Here is a 19648-nt window from a genome sequence, read left to right on the forward strand (position 1 = left end):
CCCAATGAACGGCTGAATGAATGAAAAGGGCTGGGAACCGGAGTGAGCGGGAAGCCACTTGGAAAACACCCATTTGAGGAGGTGTTTCATCTAGGCCTGTGAAACGCGGCAGATTTTCCCAGGACCCCTCCTCCCTTCCCCTCGGCCCCGCCTCCTGACCCCTCCATTCCCCGTCCCCGTTGTAATCCCCTCCGGTTTTCCTCTGTCTCCACGTACGTCCCTCAGGGCGCGTCCCAAAACCCGGATAACCGGAGCGCTCCCCATGGACCACACTGAGGGCTCGCCCGCGGAGGAGCCGCCTGCGCATGCTCCATCGCTTGGGTAGGTTTCCAGGGAAGGCAGCGAGCAGGATCCCCTACTCCGCGGGCGGCGCGAGGCGTCTGGCTCTTCGCGGCGGCTGCGAGGGGAAAAGAAGCGCGGGGGCTGGGTGGACTCGAGGAGTGAGGGAAAAGGGAAGGGGCGGGGGAGAGGGACCAGGGAAGGCGTCAAGGGGAATCTCGCGAGGGTTGGAGTTTTGGCGAGAGTTTGTGGAAGATGGCGCCTGTTGTGACAGGGTAAGTCTGAGGGAATCGGAGAGCTGGGAATCGGGAAAGTTGCGGGCGTCTCGCAGCCTGCGGCGTGCGGCGTGTTCGGGGGCCGCGGCGCGCTTGGCGTCCGGGGCCGCGGGGGCGGCGTCGCGTGCGTCGAGCGCGGCGGCGGCGGCGGCGTGTGGCCGTGCGCTCCCCGCTCTGCGCCGCCGTGGCTCGGGCTCTCGCGCGTGAGGGCGGGCGGCGGCGGCGGCGGCGGCGGCTGCGGCGGCGGGTGCGGGCGTGAGTGCGGCCGGGCGCGCGGGGCCCGCGGGCGCCGTGCCCGCCGTGCCCGTCGCGCGCCTCTTGCGCCGCCGCCCGCGGGCCCCGCTTCCCGGCCCCGCGCAGCTTTGTTCCTCCGGGCGGTCGTCGCCTCCTCGCCGGGCCGGTGCTCCCGGCCCCGGGGCGCTTTGTCTTTCCCCGCTGCCCCCCGCGACTCCCGACCCCCGGCCCTTTGTTTCACCGCCTTGGGCGCTTTGTCCGACCCGTCGCGCCCGGCATCCCTTTCCCGTCTCCCCCTCTCAGCTGTCCTTCCTCCCGTGCCCCTTTGTTGTGCCCTGCTCTACTCGGTGGCTCCGTGACCTGCCACAGCCCCGGCACCAGATTTCTGCCTTTTAATTTTTCTTCCATTTTCTCACGTGTGTTTCTCTCACCTTTCTGTTTGGTACTTGATCACCCCGCGAGTCTTTGTCTCCCCCAGCCAGCGGTTTATTCGCTTGGCACCCCCCCCCCCCCCCCCTTCCCTCTCATCTTCGGTTGATTTATCCACTACCCACGGAGTATGTCGGCTGAACGGTCTCAGCCTCGGGGGCTCCATCTGGCGCTTCAGCGAGCAGACCCTACGGTTTGTTGTTGTTTCTGTGGGTCTTGAAGATGCACGGGGACACTTAGTTTCCTCCTCGGCGCTCCGCACCCTTTTCTCTTGGGATTACGTGCACACTCTCCTCCACCCCCCCCACCCCCCTTTCTCTCGGGATCACAATGTCTCCAGTTTTCTTCGCGGTCTCTTCGGGCCCACGGTTGTTTTGCTTGGAAACAGTAGCCCTGGAAAAAGATCTGGTCTCTTGGTTCTTGCTCCCCCCGCCCCCTCCACCGCCCGCTTTTAGGCCGTTTCTGACGGCCTAGGCCAAGGGCAGCTGTCGTAGCTTTGCCCCTGGGTTACCTGAGGGTATCGTGGGACGGTTAGGAGAGGTGCGAGGTATCCTTTTCCTGCTGGCGTGTGACCGGTTCCAGACGTCCACAGTGGATATTCATTCTGTACGTGAACAGTCGTAGAGTGAATTTTGATGTTAAAGGCTTGCGAGTATTCGGATTGAAAATGTCAGCATTTTCGAGACTCTAGTTCTGGAGTTTATTTTCCCAGTAACTCCTGCTGCCTAAGGAAAAGGGGAGGCATCGTGCTTGGGAATTGGATACACATGATTTACTTTTTCATAACCGGTGGGTAGTTACTAGTTACATGCTTCTGGTCTGTCAGAGATTTGTGACAACCCTTCTGTCCCGTCTTTGGAGTTGAAATGAGGAACGCGCTATAGAGTGCAGTTTCTGGTTGATGAATACTGCTTCTAGAATCTTTGTGGAATGCATTAATCAAATGTAATTAAAAGACATTTAAGTAGTAGTCTTGAGGAAGGTGAAGGCACTTCTCATGTTAAAGGAGCTTTAAATTGTTCAGAGTGCTTATTGTTATGGTAATGAAAAGTTGGGAGTTGTGTGTGGGGGTGGGGGAGAGTGGTGTGGTGAAGTGTATTTAAATAGCCTAAATATTCTGGTGCTGGGGATAAGAAATATTAGGATTTTCCAGGATTACTAGATTGAATATACAGTTCAGAAGTCCCCCCGCCCCCATTAGTTGGTCATTACTTTAGAGGTGGTGTTACCCACGGAATCATGTGGAGTGTCATTTCCTTTATAAAGTCCGTGAAGTGCTACTAGGAGGGGATGTACAGGATTTAGTGTGAGGAATGTTGGTGCAGTAGAAATCTTTTTTTTTTTTTCTTCAAAGGCTGTGATTAGAATTAGTAGTTTGAATTTTAATTAATGGAAAATTGTGTTTCATAATTGATACGTGAGGGTTTTGTGAAACTTTGTGTTCAGTCTGGGTTCCATGAGTGGGTTTTACCAGTAATCATTTGTCTCCCGTACTTGTTTGTGCATAATCATTCTTTTGAAGGTAAAACCTTGAGTGCGCTTTTCCTGACTGTAAGCAAAGTGTAAATACGGTGTAATAAGGGAAGGTATTTTGTTCTGACTTGTACATGTAAGAATGATCACATAAACATCATAAAAGCTACTCTCACATATTGTTATGTGATTCTGAATTAAGTAAGGCTTTTATTTTCTGATCAAGTAAAATGTTGCCTTCACTAAATTATATCACAAACAGCCTATTTAGAAACATACCGGATGGGTTATGGTTGGGAAACTTTCATTCTGATTATTCGCTATTAAAGCTTTAAATTTATTGTCCATACATATTGTGGGTTGGTCCACACAGTGTTTTCAGGGAAAAAAAAAAAATAAGGTGCTCACTTTCCAGATCTATTTTAACATATGCTTCTAGGTATTAGGTTTTAATCCGTTAGGTTTGTTAAAAAGTTACCGATTGCCCGATAATAGATTTCTATCAATGTCTTTTAAAGGGGTAAGATAAAAAAAGGTTGGGGGATTTGACAATAAACTATTTGTAAAATAAATAAATAAATAAATAAAAATAAACATTAAAAAAAAAGGTTGGGGGGCTAATCTTGCCAGCTGTAATTTATTAAATAATCTTTGGCACTCTGGATGGATAAGGTATTAGGGAAAAAATGGTGTGTTTGAAAGTTCTTACAAATCTTCATTCCAGTATTGCGTCATTTTAAAAATTAAAAACCTAGGATGTGACTTTAAAACATTTTTTGCTTCCTCCTAATACTAAATTTCATGTTGTTTCAACTAGGGGCAGTATTTTCTCATGGATTGACTAAAAGTTGTTATTTTTGGCATCTGGCTTTATGATTATTTCCAAGTTACTCTACTTCCCCTGGGCCAATTTCCTAACTATGTAGTAAAGTGGGAATTGTAATAACTTGCCACATCTGCACAGGATTGCTGTGCCTTAGGATTTGCAGAGAGCATCCTTGGATGAAAGGTGTAGTTAAAGTCTAGGAATTGTTACTGAAATAAGCTGATGTGAAGTAGGTCATATTTTATAGGAAGTCAAGTAGGAATTTATGAACAAAGTTCTTGGCAAGTTGCAATGGTGATAGTGGGATGAAAAAAATGAAAGTATGCATTATAGTTGGGGTAGATAAAACCAATACATTTTTTTCCCCTGTAGGCTTAGAGGGAGAGGGATATGTGTAACAAATTACAGGTGGCGTGTGTGTGTTGTAGAAGAAATTGAAATCAGTCAGACTCATAATAACATTGTAAAATTGTGGGATGCTTTCCTTCTACTGATTTGTTTTCTGCACATGGTAATATTTTTTTTTTAAGTTTTTATTTTATGCATGTGGCAATATTGTTTTTAAATGGTAGCACAAAATGTTTTCACCAGACTCTGGGCCAAATTTGTTCATAGTAATGACTAATTTTCAAGATACCTTATAGTTTTCAGTCCTTTGTCATTTGCTCTAAGGAATATTTTCTAACAACTGGGACCATAAATTTCAGGGTTGGCCCTTGGTCAAGGAGTGTTGTACATTTGGGAGACGCTCTGTAGATACTTACTGAACAAATGAAAGCTGTTGCTTCTCTATTCCTGGTAGATGGTAACATGTCCCAGCTAAGTTCCCCAAGCTAGGTTTCTGGATTCCTCTCTCAACACTGACTCTTTATGTTTAGTCACCTAGAACTGAAACTTTTCTTTCCAGAAAAATCTCTTGAATCGGCCTCCTTCACCTCTGCTGCCACAGTTCTTGTTCTCCTTTCTCCCCTGGATTACTATAAACATTGGCAGCCTCCTTTTTGTTCCTAGACTCAACTCCTTCATCCAGATTCCACACAGCCTAAAGAGCAAATCTGATCACTTCATTACTTAGTTTAAAAACCTTTCAATGGCTCCCCCTAGCAGCCTTCATTAAAGAGGCAGTGGAGTAGAGAGTTGTAAGAGTTCACATTTAGGATTTAATCTGAACTGGATTCCAATTCTGTCGCCGCCTCTTAAAACCTCTGTAACATTGAAAAGTGATCAAACCTTTCCTTGGCTTGTCCATCAATTGCAAGATAATTATTTTTTGTTCAGTGGGTTGTTGTGAGGATTAAAACATTTAGTAGGATGGCTGCCCCGTAGCAGGTGCTTAAAAAATGTTAGCTAGCTTGGCGTATAGGGTCCTCTGTAACTATTTCATTTACTTTGTCTCCATCTGAACTGTTTATATTTCCCTTTATAATCAGAGCTCCAGCTATATTTAAGAATCTGTAGTTCCCTGGATGGGTTTAGCAATTTAACGCCTCATGTGCATGAAAAGTGCTGGTATTAGTGGGTTATTATTCAAGACCTAAACCTGAGGATGATCTACCAGGATCTAGCAGGCTAGGTTCATTGCCTCTTCCATGTGTTCTTAAAGGAGTCAGTATAATTCTCTAAGTGTCCTACTGAGTTGTAATTGTCACACTGAGAGGCTTATAGTTGTGTGGTGGCAGATTCGTGTGTGTGTGTGTGTGTGTGTGTGTGTGTGTGTGTGATCATTTATATATTCTTATACTGGAAAGAGTGGCCAGTACATGATAGGGACCCAGTAAAAAGGTTTTTTTGAACAAATGACTGGAGTACTCTTAAACCTTGTTGCAACCTGGTTCCTGTAGGCAGAATTTGATATATACAGGGACTGTATTGATTCTTTGGGGAATTTAATTGCTGAGGTACCCAAAGGAATTGATATCTTTCTCTACAGGCAGTCTCATAGCCTTATGAGAACATTATAGTAAAATCTTGGGCAGAAGTTCCTTTTGGATTAGACTTTATTATTTGTGGGACACTGATAAGTTTAAGCATCACAAGTGTCACATTTTGTTTTTTTGCATGCTTGACAAGTGTCTCTCAAAAGGTTCCATTATTTTTTAATGTTTTAAGTCCTTAGATGTGTAGGGATGTGTGTTAAAACTTAAGACTCGGAGGACTGCTTTTTTTTTTTTTTTGTGGGGGGTGAGAGGGAGATCAATGCCACTGAACGAAATAGCAACTTGATAACCTTCAGGAAGCCTCAGGAATTGTGGGTAGATTACTTATGATTTCTCCAAGCTTCATGTTCTACCTCTGTATAAAAGGGGAATGATAATTTTGTTGTATTTATCTGACGGGTATTGTGGCTATCAAGTAAGGTCAAAATAAGACCATGTATGTTTTAAGTGATTTGTAAATAGTAAAGCACTGTATACAGATATTTTAGTTGTAACAATTGTTTTCTTCTGGTTACCTTTCATAGGCAGGACTTTTTATTTTGTAACCTGTGGTTTGTGGGTCATGTTTTAGGAAAGCAGCAATGTATTTAGTGCAGTGGACCGCAGCCCTTGAAATATGTATTTTGGCGTTTTGAGTAGACTTATTTGGTAAATTGCTGCTTGACCATGGATGTTGCCATTAAGTCACCCCCAACTTTTGGGGTCTACTTCTTACTGCTTTCCTCTCTGCTTGGACAGCAGTAATAATGCAGGAAAGTCAACTGCTACCATCTTTCATACACTCTGCCTGCAGTTCTGGGGTGCCCCTCAGGCCTGGCACAGCATCATGGTGTCACTGATGCCTCATTAGGCCTGCTTCTGCTTCAGGGAATGAAATGATATTCCAGTGGTATGAAAAGGATAATGTGTTTCCTGAACATACTTCTGAGGAAAAGCAAGCATTACAGGCATTGTGGCTTGGGTTGTATAATTGGTAGTAATTACCCATCTGCGTAAATATTTGTGTAGGTTTGTTATGTTGAGACCGTGCATAATGATAGGCACAACAGTTTTTTAGTCAGGTTGGTTATGTTCATGGCAGTCTTGGAAACATTGCGCTATTTTAAGTTTACAAAACAATATAGAAACCACTGTTTCTTAGGTATCCTAAGTTGCAGAAGCCTTGATGAAAATGCCGCACCTGTTGGATGTGAGCTGAAATATGCTAGAAAATCAAAGTGACTCTTTTTAACTCCTCTCCCATACTTTTTTCCTATATTTGATGGTTTTAACTTGGCCTTTGAGCTAATATGTTTTCTGTGCATTATTAATCAGATGATGGGATTATAAATGAATAAAGAGTGTCTTTCTCATAAAAGGTTTATATAACCCGGAAAAATGTTGATCACTTTATGAAACACTGTTATTTCTTACTAGTGTGGTAAAGATTATGTTATATAACTGCAGTATTGGTTACCTTATAAAGTACAGAACTAGTGTTGTGGGTTTTTTTTCTTATTATTATGAACCATTTATTTTGGAACTAGTCTTGCTCCAGACAGAACATACTAGCTTTAGGCTGGTTTGCATAGTTGGAGGGAGGGTATTTGTTCCCTTATTGGAAAACTGCAGACCCACTAAGATCTTGCCTTATTTTGCTAACATACCTTGTTTTTATTTTATTTCTTATGGACCTTATTTTTTTAAGAGCAGTTTTAGGTTCATAGCAATATTGAGGGGAAGACACAGAGATACCCCATGTTCTCCCTGCCCCTGTGTGTAAATAGCCTCCTTCATTATCAATACCCCCTCACCAGAGTGGTAGATTTGTTATAGTTGATAACCTTACGGGGCGCCTGGGTGGCTCAGTTGGCTGAGTGTCCAACTTTGGCTCAGGTCATGGTCTCATGGTTCAGGAGTTCTAGCCCTGCATCAGGCTCTGTGCTGACAGCTTGGAGCTTGGATCCTGCTTCAGGGTCAGTCTCCCTCTCTCTCTGCCCCTCCCCTGCTCACTCTGTCTCTCAATAAATAAATAAATAAATATTTTTAAAAAGCCTTACATTGGCACATTATTGTCTAAATTTGTAGTTTACATTAAACTTCATTCTTTGGGTTAGAACATGTGTAAATGTATCTACCCATGTAGTATCATACAGCAGTTTCATCGCCCTAAAAATCTTGTGTTCTGCCTACTCATCCCCTCCCCAACCTTACCTCCTGGCAACCAGTGAACTTTTTATTGTCTCCACAGTTTTCAGCATAATTTTTCAAATCATTTAACTTTTGGTTTGAGAGTGAGAAAAATTTTCATTCAAAAAATTATATAGTTCTGTACAAAGCTCCTGATCCATATACCAACTGGAGGAAGTGGAAACATTGAGGTTCCCTGTAATGAAGGGGAGGGGTTCAGGGAAATGAGTATAACCATGCTTTAGTGATTCTTCAGTATAACTGCAGAAATATGTTCTAAGCAGTCGTTGAGCACGTAATAGGTATGAGAGCCATGTATTAGTCTTAAAAAGAAGTTGGTGCAGCTTATAATTTAGTGGAAAGTACACAGAGAGGTATAATAAGAGAAATTGTAAGAACTGTAACATGTATAATAGTGGGAACACAGAGGTGTGAATGATTATCTTAATTGGAGGAGAGTTCATAGAAAAGGTGAGAGCTGATGGGGGCTATTAGGAAATAAAACTAGAAGAGTGTTTGGGTCTTCTTGGAGGGTCTTGAATCCTAAGTTAAGGATTTGTTATCAATCAGGGATTGAGGTAGGAAGGGACTGAACATTTTTGAAGAGGTGTGGCTGGGTGTAATCTATGTAGAATAGATTGGGGTGGATGGAGACCCATAAGAGAAATATAAAGTCTGATCATGATGGTAGTAGGCTTATCCGTGGAAAGAACAAAGCAGCTCTTATGAGACAGGATGGTATAGGAAGCTTGGGAATCGGTGCCCTGTAGATCTATGGCTATGAGCATTCACTTACTCTGTCTTGTCTGAAAAATCGGAGTAGATAATACTTCATGGTATTGGTGTGAAGATCAAATGAGATATGGGATATAAAATGCCTAGCTCAGTTCTGGGAGTAGTAGATGGACTCAATAAATACGTCCTTCTCTTCCCCCCTCTGGAGTAGAATTTAAAGGATAAGATGGAGAGCTGGCAACGGTGGAAGAGAAGGTGGGGAGAAAAAAATGGAATGATTGAAACTTGGGTAAAGCAACTAGAAATGGGAAAGTCTGAGCAATGTGAGCACGTACAAGAGGACCTACCTGATCTGGTTTTGTTTTTTTTAGCTTTTAAACAACTGCTGAATACTTACTTTTTCATGTTTCTGTAACAATTTTGTATACTTTGGTAACATTTAACATCTTTCTGCAGTTACATGAATAGATCTGTGTCGTCTCTCTGTCTCTCTCTCTGTCTCTCTGATTTGTCAGCGAGCTCCATAAAGACAGGATCAATATTTTACTTATCTTGCATAATTATGGCACAGCTGTGATCAACTAGAATGTTGCATGCTGGATGCATAGGACTTGAATGGATTTAATAATATATAACGCTTGCCACTAGGTGGCACTTAGTCTAAGTGATAAGGCTGACATTCAGCATAGTTTTTCTGTGAAAAAACCATGGAGACACTGACCTCCTGAATCATGTTTAGCTTTCTTCCATTTCTGGACCATACATTTTGAAGTGGAATATGAAACATTAGCAAATTAAAAACCCATAGTGTTGAAAAATAGAAAAACCGTAATGCCGTTACAGTATGCCCTCTAGAAAGAAGCTGAAGGGAGGCTCAGTGAAATTCCACAAGTGACCAAACTCCATATCTCCAAATGTATTGACAGTGAAGCTTGGTGGTTAGAGTTTAGGCTATAGTTTTATGATTAAAGGAGGAGACTTTGGGAATTTCCTTCTTATTGGACTTAATGAAAGATGAAGAAGTGTGGCTTGTAAGGATACTAGACTGTGATTCTATGTTCTTATTTATATTTTGGTATATTCTTTTCTCTCTGCAACACACCATAGAATGTAATTATATCTTGTGTGACAAATGTTAAGGTTATTAAATCCATTCCATTCAGGAAACTTAAGAGCTGGAAAAGATCTCGCTAATCATAATGTTCTAAAGTAACCACTCATTTAAACGTAGGCACACATGGACTGAACAATTTCCAATTGGCTGAGACATATTCAATGAATGAGCTGAGACTAGTTCCAGCATGCTTTTTAGGGAGGACTTGTGCTGGTCTTTTACTCTTTTTAATTTATACCATTCAGCTCCCTTTTAAAAAAATTATTAAAAATAAATGCTTTAATTTTTTAAATGTTTATTTTAGAGAGAGAGAGGGAGAGAGAAAGAGCAAGCACACAAGTAGGGGAGTGGCAGAGAGGGACGGAGACACAGAATCCAAAGCAGGCTCCGGTCTCTGAGCTGTCAGCACAGAGCCTGACACGGGCTCGAACTCAGGAACCATGAGATCATGACCTGAGCCTGAGTTGGATGCTCAACTGACTGAGCCTCCCAGGCATCCCCATTCAACTGCCTTTTAATGTTATATGCACTTTGCTTTGTCTTTACTTCTGTGGGTGCCATCTTCGACCAAGAATACAAATCTCTAGCTCCAAGCTTGGTTAGAGTGTTGCTTAATAAACAGCTCTGGGGCACCTTGGTGGCTTCGTAGGTTGAGCATCTGACTTTTGGCTTAGATCATGGTCTCGCAGTTTGTGAGTTCCAGCCCCACATTGGGCTCTTGTGATGTCAGGCACACAGAGCCTGCTTCAGATCTTCTGACTCCTTTCTCTCTGCTCCACCCCTGCTTGTACTCTCTCAAAAATAAATAAAACAAAGAAACAAACAGCTCTGAGCCTGCCGGTCTTACCTCCTTTGCTGTCTTCCTGTTCTTGATGCTGCTTGTGTTCATTATCTTGTATATCTGACTGACCAGGGTGGCCTCTCTGAGAACATGTGTCTTCTCAGTGCACACTTCTTCCCCCCTGTGCGTTAGCCATCCCTACTCCAGAACTGCCTTGGTTCAGTTACCTCTGGCTCACCCCAGCCTCTGCCTCTTTTCCCTAGCATTTTAGTTCTGCCACTTGCACTAAATTGCAGCCGGTTGTTTGAAAACCCTCTGTTAGAGAAAATGGAAGGGTAGAAGAGGAGATTGAGAAAAAAGAAGATGGTCAATTAGGAAGGAGGCCACAACTGGAAATTTTATAGTGAAAGATAGACTCATTTATGAACCTGATGATTTTCATACAGTGATTTTTCTAGTGTATATTTCAAGACAGTATCATTCCCTTGACTGCGGAGTTCATTAAGTGTGTTGTACCTGTCATCTGTGCTTATTCAGATGTTGTCAAGGAAGTGAATTAAATCCATTTCAGCATTCCAGAGGTAGTAGTGATAGTTTTAGTAATTTACAGCTTATAATAATGAGTGCCATTATTTGATTAAATGGATCATACTGAATTAGTGGGAGTTGCCACTTGACTATTATAATGTTAAAAAAACAAACTTGATAGCTGTAGCTTTCAAAGATTATTTCCAGGGGCGCCTGGGTGGCGTAGTCGGTTAAGAGTCCGACTTTCGCTTGGGTCATGATCTCGCGGTTAATGGGTTCGAGCCCCGCGTCGGGCTCTGTGCTGACTGCCAGCTCAGAGCCTGGAGCCTGTTTCAGTCTGTGACTCCCCCTCTCTCTCTGACCCTCCCCTGCTTACGCTGTCTCTCTCTCTCTCTCCTAGAAATAAATAAAAAAAAAATATTAAAAAAAAAAAAAAGATTATTTCCTAATTATTGGTAAACAAGCCATTTTTCATCCTGGCCTTCCCCCACAATATAGGGGAAATCCTTTTACATATAAGATTTTACCTAGAGGATACTTATTTTTGACTTAAGCTGGTTTCCAAGGTGTAACTGTTGAAAGTTGTCAGTTGGTAAATTAAATAAATTACATTAGAATTTAAATTAACATGGAGGCTTAGATATGCAGTTGATTTATTTTTTCATCTCATTTTAGCTTGTTTTTCTATTTCAAGGAAGAGACTGTTGATGTGGAAGTTTTTCTTAGGAGTTCATTAATGTCATCTTGATTATTTTTGTGTTGGAAAAATCATGCATATAAGAAATTCAAAAATTATTTAAATATGTCCTGGAAAGTCAGCCATGGTAGTCTTCCACCAGGAAGTTAACTACTGTAACAACTGGGAGTTTAGTTTTCCACTTTTTCTTTTTAAGTGGAAATGCTGACGTTCAGTTTATTAAGTGTCAGTAGTTTAGCAAACATTGAGAAGTTTTAGGGAGTTGACATTTTGTTGATTTTGTGAGGGAGACGGTATCTCCATTTTATAGATAAGTCTGAGGGTTAGGAATTTAGTAATTTAACTCAGGTTCACACAGCTTTATTCTGCCTCTGCCATTTACTGTCCTGCTCTGTATTTATAGAGCTTTTGTTTCTCCGCCTAAATGGTACTCACCTGAAAGCGTCCACGCCCCCTGGAAGGTAACAAGCAATCCCAGCGAGAAGTCTAATAAAGGCTTTACGGAAAAGGGGATTATATTAGATTATTACTTTAGATAAAGTATTAGATTACTCTCTGTTAGAGATTACTTTAAAAATAAATAGGTGTTCTAGAAATGCAAAGTTAGATTTGACTGTTTATAAATATATTCTGATGGAATATGTCTTTTTCTTATTTTGTGTAACAATTTTATTTTTTACATGATACTTTTTGTCAACTTTAAAGTATTTTCTCTCAGATTTTCATTTGTCATTCAATCTTATTTATTGTCTTAAATCGTTTTAAAATATTTACGTAATCAAATTTGTAGTTTTTCCTTTGGCTTTGTGTTTTGCTTGTCTTCTTCACACTTAAGATTATGAAAGCATTCTTATGTTTTTCTTATAAATGTCCTTTTACAACTTAAAAAATGATTTATCCCTTTAACCCTTCTGGAATGTGTGTGGTTTTTTTTGTTTTGTTTTGTTTTTTGCTATGTGTTATGTGGTGTAGAGTCTGACTTTATTTTTTCCAAATGTATAACCAAATGTACAGCATTGTTTTTCATACACTTAGTTTTTTCTGTCTTCTGTTTTATAGAGTTGTGATTCTTAAAATGAGATCTTTGGACAAGCAGCAATGGGATAATCAGGGAACTTGTTACAGATGCACTTTCCTTCCCTCTACCCCAGACCTCCTCTGTCGGAAGCTCTGGCGATGTGGAGTCCAGCAGTCTGGAGCTTCAGCAAGCCCTCCAGGTGCTTCTGGTGCTAGCTGGAGTTTGTGAATCACTCTTAGAACTCCTCTTTAAGGAAGGGCAAGCCCTCTGTTTGTGCACTAGATCCTGTCCCTTCTCAGCTCCTCTGAGACATTGGATAGCCAGCTAGCCTCCCCTGTCCCTGGCCTCATTTGTCACCTTTGTGTTGAAGCATGCTTGACAGTATACAAACATGCTGTTATTTCTCTGGACTCTGCTTTAGTTCTCTATTGCCCTTTGCAACAAACTTCCTATGGAGAGTTTTTCTATCTCCAGTTACTCTCCATTCTCCCTAAACCTACTTCAGCCAGGCTTTTATCTCCAGCAGACCTGCTCCTCTCCCTCCAGTTACCCCTGCAGGTTATTGTAGTGGTCAGTTTTGTCAGATGTTATCTGAGTTGATCAGTATTTGATATCTTAGATCACTCCCTTCTTGCTCAAACATTTTGGTTTCCCACCTTGCTGGCACATTTTTCTTGGTCTCTAGTACTTTTTCATTTTACCACATTTATCCCACACTCTGTACTCCTTCCTGTTTTATTTTTTTTCTCACTTGCATACATCAGCTTCTAACAATATTATTTGCGTTTTGATTTTGTATTTCTCTGCCCTACTAAAATAGAGTGCTTGGTACATAGAAGGTACTCAGTAAGTATTTGTTGAATGAATGAACCCATGAAGTGTTCTAGCAGCATCACTTTTTGAATGCTCTGTCCTTTTCTTACTGATTTGAAGCCCTCCTTCTGCTAGTGTATGTTATGAAGGTTTTTTAAAAAAATATTTATTTATTTTGAGGAGGGAGAGAACATGCAAGCAGGGTAGGGGGAGAGAAGGAGAGAGGGAGAATTTAAGCAAGTTCAACTCCCAGTGCAGATCCTGATGCAGGGCTCCATCCTCACTACTGTGAGATCATGACTTGAGCCCAAATCAAGAGTAGGACGCTTAACCAGCTGAGCCACCCAGGCATCCCTAGTGGGCTTCCTGGTATTAATACAGATTCATCTAATGTGTTTCAAATGTAATGTGTTTTTAAATGTGGTATTCAATAGCCTTGAGATCTGTTGTTACATTTAGCTTTTGCCATTGTCTGGTGTGGAAGGCAGTATTAATTGTTTTATAGAAATTTAACCCAGTTTTACTTACTGGTTGGTAGGAAAGTTGAAATTCAGACTCCTGTTGCTGGATTCCAATATCATTGCCATGAGCATCTTCTAATTACTATGTAATTTAGTATGTGATAATTCTTCCTCTCCACCCCCTCTTCTCCAAATTTGAGATGAATATCCGATAGTTGTCTATCTACAGGATTGGGTGTGCTCACTAAATAGAAGAGCCCCTTCCCTAACTCCAGCCAGAGTAAAGATCTGAGGCAGCAGGATGAAGTTGAACAGGAATTTGGTTTATGTGGGATTTTTTAAAAATAGACTTTATTTTTTAAGAAAAACTTGATGTGGAATTTTTGTCTCTGCATTTCAGTTTATGATTTCAGAAGAAAGTTGTGGAAAGAACCCAGGCTGGAGGTCATGAAAACACATTATTTTCACTACTACAAACTGATTTGATACTCCACTTCACTTTTTTTTGGCCTTTGATCTAGGCTTTAAGTTAAACAGGATACTATACGTGTCAGAGAACTTAGAAAGTAATTCTTATACTGTATAAATGAAAGGTATTACTATTAAGGATGACTTGAGTGACCTGTTTTTGGTACTCTAGATACTTTCGTCTTTTGTATGATACTGGAGTACTTTTAATTTTGTTTTATGTCAAACTTTTATAAATGTAATTTTAAAGTTTTTGATGCAAATGTTGTTTTTCTAAGTCCACAGCTGTGGATGTGGCTTAAAAAGTGATGAGCATCGACAATGATGAGCCTTTATGGAGCAATGAAAGGCTGCTTACAAATTGTAGCCACAGTTGAAATGAATTCTGTGTTTGTTATTTGTGAATCCCTAAGGGTAAATGTGTTGGGGGGGTGGGTGAGTTAGGATAGTACAAACTGAGAAAGTGTTTCTGTTCTGCTAATCTTTGGAGCAGTCATTTCTGCTACTGCTCTTTCTTATGACTGAAGGAATTGGGAATATTTTGCTTGACCTCTTTGATTCTTTGTCTATATGTATAATTTGAATATAGGTAAAGGCAAATTGTAGTATTAAGATATTGTATGGACATAGTTTCTGTTATCAAATATTTTTGCTCTCAGCAACTACTGTGTATAATAGCGCTTGTGAATGATACTTAACCTGTGTCCATGGTCTAAAACTATTAAGTGTTAGGTTGTTTGGAACTAAGTGTTTTCTATTTGGTATGATTAGTTCATGCATGTCAGTAGTTTTAGGCACAGTGCATCTATTCATTTTTATTTCAAAAATGAAATAAAAAAATATTGTTTTAACATGTTATTGAACAGGTTCAAATAGTTACCTCTAAGTTACTAACAGTAGTTTTACTCCAAGATATTATATATCACATCTAGAGCTGAGCTACAAGAAATAAAAAGGAGCTGTGTTTTTTTTTTCTATCAAAATATCTAGAAGATATATTTGTCAAAAGAATTCTAGAAAATGTTTGTTTTTGTTTTTTTTTTAAAGGAAGGGTCGAAAAGTAATAGTTGGAACAAATGAGGATCTGTGGCCAAAAAACCCCACCGCTGTATATACGGGATTATGGCCAGCATTTCTGAATATCTTAGAACATAGAATTGCAGATGTTTGTATTTATATATTTAAATCATCATAATAGATTGACTTTACTTTTTAAAAAATGTTTATTTTTGAGAGAGAGAGAGAGAGAGAGAGCGAGCGAGCACAAGCAGGAGCAAGAGAGAACACGTGAGTGCGCGCACCAGTGAGGGAGGGGGAGAGAGCGGAGAGACAGGGGAATCTGAACAGGCTCTGCACTGTCAGTACAGAGCCCTACGCGGGGCTCTAACCCACGAAACTTGAGGTCATGTGCTGAGCCAAAGATGGATGCTTAACTGACTGAGCTACCCACGCACCCCAGATAACCTTTGTTTTTATAGACAGTATTTAACATGCTTCTTGGTTATAAATTACTGAGTATTGAAGATAGGAAAAAAACATATTGTTAAAATTAACATTTTTGTTAAATTTAGGCTCGTTACTCCTAGTAATACATTTTAAACTTTGATAGTAATCTCTTCCATTATTGTGTGGGACATGTTTTCAAGAGAATTGTATGCACATTAAAAAAAATAACAATTTTTGTGAATTGTAGTTATTATCTGTAGTCACTTTTAGATATGAAAACATTCTTAGTGAGTTACCTCTGATTCATAACCAAGTTTTAGCAGAGCAGATGTAGACTAACAGTGGAATAATTAGCCCAAACATATTAGGGGGTTAGAGAGCCCTTTGTGTAACATTTAATTTCTTGGCCAGTTTATATGAATAATTAGTTTTAAGGCAGTTAAAATGTCTTCTCTTGGGATTTCACAGTTGTCATTGATAGCTGTAATCACTGGGGAAGTAGAAATACTCTTTCTGTCGAACAGATGGCTTTCCTAGTACTAGTCCCCAACACTGCCTCCTGAGGTTCATGTTTATGTTGGATGATATCCTAATCACACCTTTTGAAAGATCACACCTGGTAATAGAATATGATGTAGATGATAAAGTGACTTAGTGAATTTGAGAACTTGTTGAAGTTGGAAGTGTATATAGTTCCCATGCTCCTGGGGAAGGTAATCTGTTCGTGTTGGAGCAATCAGTAGTGGCTTGTAATGCCCTGTCAGGGGCTCGGTAGCTGCCTCTTCCACTTTTTGACTTTCATTAGCTCTGACATCAGTGTGCTGTTTTCATTTCTGTCTAGTCAGACGATCAGCTCATCCAGTGCTTTGAGGCATTGGTAATTTGTGTTAGGATTAAGGATAGGTTTCCATTGTGTACGAGGAAGATTTCCCGAGAATACAATGATGCAGGGGCTTACAATTACAAAATCACATCTTTTTGCAGCTCTAATGTGAGGCTTTTGTGGCGATTTTACTTGTTACTAATAGGATTATCTTACCCTTTTTTAACATGTCTGTTTTCTTTTCGAAATTTGAAAACATGTGCACACGTGTATTGGAAATTTGCATGTATGCTTATGCTCCTGAAATTTCAAAACCACAGTCAGTTATGATTCTAAGAACTTTGCATTTGTAGGCTATATTTACTCAATAGCAATAAATGTTTGTTTTGAAGTCATTTCTTAATGGCATCTGAAAGCCAGTGACATTTTGGAGATATGTGAGGACAGGTTGCCTTTTAGAAAGATAGGGCTGGGCTTTCCATCTTTAATATAACTGGTCAGGGCAAGTAGTAAGAGTAAATAGAGTTATGGTAGATAGATCTCAACTTTTAGCTACCAAAAATTTGTCAAGGAAAAAAGTTCTGATGCTTTACTCTTGTCAGGGGCAGGGTGGTGGTGCCATTTGTTGAGATAAGATGGCATGGAGATACATGGCAGAGTAGAGGAGTTGAGTTAGTGGTGGGGGGTGGGGAGAAAGAAGTTTCTGGGTTTGAGTGTGTTGAATTTGAGGCCCTTGTAAGAGAGCTAGATGAAGACATCTGGTGGCCAGTTATGTATATGTGTTATGTCTGTGGTTCCTGGAGCTCAGGAGAGAGGTCAAGGTTGGAAATACATACCTGAAGACTGTTAGATGGTAATTATAACCATGGGAGTGGGCAAAACCTCCCTTGGCAGAGTTGGAGTTAAGCAGGGACGAACTGCTGGTGAGCAGCCACGTTTAAGGAATCGGTAGAGATGTGGAAACCAGTGAAAAGTAACTATTAACAAAAGAGGTAGGACAAAAACCTGGGCAGAGTAGTGTCACAAAAATGAAAAGAGTACTTTTAGAAGGAGGGAAAAGAGTCAGTTGTGTCAGATGTTGGAAAGAGGACAAATGCTATAAATCCAAATGTGCACCAGGGTTAAGACTTCGAAGACCTTGGCCAAACAGTTTCAGTGAAGTGGTGGAAACTGTAATGTGGTTTGTCATGGGGGAAGACGTGGAGACAACTCTATCGGAGCCATGGCTGTGAACTTGGTGGGAGTGGAGCTATGTGTGTTGTGATGGAGATTTTTAAAGTGAAACAGGCTTGCTTCTCGGCCTTTTGGCTAAGTGTAAAGTGAAATACGCTTGACTTGTTTACATGATGATTAGAAAGAGCACAGAAAGGGAAGGGGATGAAACTTTGGTTGAAAACTCTGTTGGTGCTTTTTACAAGGGGTTTTGTTGGGGAGGTGGACACACATTCAGTAATGCTGTGACTGTGAGGACATTTGTGAATTCGATTCGGTTAACTTCTCAGTCTTTTCACATGGACTATCTCATTTTAAGATTGAGATTCTTTTTCTCCTGAAGGAGTGGTGTTATTGCTTGGTTTTTAAATATTTTTTGCTTGGTGTCTCTCTGATTAACTGAAGTGGTGGATTTAGTTAATTTCCTGTGAAGCCAAAGAAGGTTGCATGTCTTGGGGTCTTTATCCATGTACTGCAAAAACTGTGTGACACGTGCAGTGGTTTGGTTTGTACTGTGCCATAGTTTATAGACTTCTGACCGCTCACCTGTATCCATAGAAAGTTAACATGTACCACAGTATATATGATGATATATTAATCAATTACAGTGAAATGTTGTATTTTAATAATAAACACATCAAAATATGTACAGAAATTTGAAATGTTGAAAAATATTGTGATAAAATTTTTTGTGATTGTGATAAAAATGAAGCAGAGTTTTAAAGATACTTTAATAGAGTGGGGAAAACTCTTTTTTTAAAGTGTTGGTTAATTTTTTGTGAGTCATTCAAATGGCTAGATTCAAGTTCATTTTATTTCTATACAAATCCAGTGATTTTTCTTAGCTGAAAAGCCATTGTTTACCCTAAGTCTTTTTAATTTTACAAAAATAACCTCTAGATAGCAATGTACAGGAAGCTGCTTGTCTTCACAGGAAAAGTAATCAATTTTGGGACACTTTTGTGTAAGAAAAACGAGTAACTGTCAAGATTCACAACCATTTTAAGTGCTTTGTCACTAGATAAAGGGCAAACCTCTATGTGGTACAAGAGATTTTCATGGTTACTCCTTATCTCATGAAGATACAGTGTTTTATAAAACTAGCCACATCCATAGCATCTGGTAGTACTTTGTGCCTTTCTGTCATCCTTTTCATCGCTTGCTAATGAAAGATAAAATGAGTTCTTGTGTGATAGGATTTCAGTAAGCTTTTTACAGGAATCTTTTATGATGGTTAAAGCAGCTACATTCATAGCAGATAATGCTCTCACTGATTTTTTTGTAAAATGCTTTTATTAAAGAACGCAAAAAAGCTTCCTCCTGAGGATACCTTGTCTTTTTGTTCAATGCTCTATCACTTTCACCTGAAAGAGTGCTTGTTATGTAAAAGACACTCAGTAAATATTTGCAGTTGAGAATATTTCACATAGATACATTTAAAAATTTTTTGCATTTCATTAAAAAGTCAGCAAAGACTAAACTGAGGCATCTATACTACCAACTATATGGCAAATTTCTCATACTATGTAATTAAATTTTTTTAAAAATTTATTTTTGAGAGAGAGGGAGAGTGAGAGTGCATATAAATAGGGGAAGGGGTAGAGGGGGGTGGGGAAGAGAGGATCCGAAGTGAATTCTGTGCTGACAGCAGCACGATGCTACCCAGGCACCCTAAGCTTGTGACTCTTGATCTTGGGGTCCTGAGTTCGAGTTTACTTAAAAAAAAAAATCATACTAAAAGATAGTTTTAGTGAAAGAGTGTGGCATCTGGATTTGCATGATGACAGAATAAGAAATGTCAGGCCACCTTTTGGTAAGAAATATTTTTTACTCTAAATTGATAGTTAAGGAAGATGAACAAATTTATTTGACTGAGCCAAATGTAATTATAAAGGAGAGGAACTTTATAGGAGTTCTCATGTTTTATACA

The 19648-nt window shown here is 40.2% G+C and overlaps 1 protein-coding gene across 5 annotated transcripts in view; it reads left to right on the forward strand.

Moving 5' to 3' along the window:
• Nucleotides 1-202: 202 nt before the first annotated feature.
• Nucleotides 203-19648, forward strand: part of RBPJ (recombination signal binding protein for immunoglobulin kappa J region) — a 100434-nt gene continuing 80988 nt past the window's right edge. The window contains exon 1 of one of the 5 annotated variants that reach the window (XM_039236658.1): nucleotides 203-321. In XM_039236658.1, the coding sequence (XP_039092589.1) occupies nucleotides 263-321 (59 nt within the window). In that variant the 5' untranslated portion in view covers nucleotides 203-262. Of the gene's footprint in view, nucleotides 322-477; nucleotides 555-19648 lie in introns of those variants that run through there. The other 4 variants (XM_039236656.1, XM_039236657.1, XM_039236654.1 and 1 more) reach the window with 4 other exon arrangements.

This window comes from Hyaena hyaena, unplaced genomic scaffold (genome assembly GCF_003009895.1).
Source record: "Hyaena hyaena isolate Hyena2069 unplaced genomic scaffold, ASM300989v1 scaffold_114, whole genome shotgun sequence".
Taxonomy (NCBI): domain Eukaryota; kingdom Metazoa; phylum Chordata; class Mammalia; order Carnivora; family Hyaenidae; genus Hyaena; species Hyaena hyaena.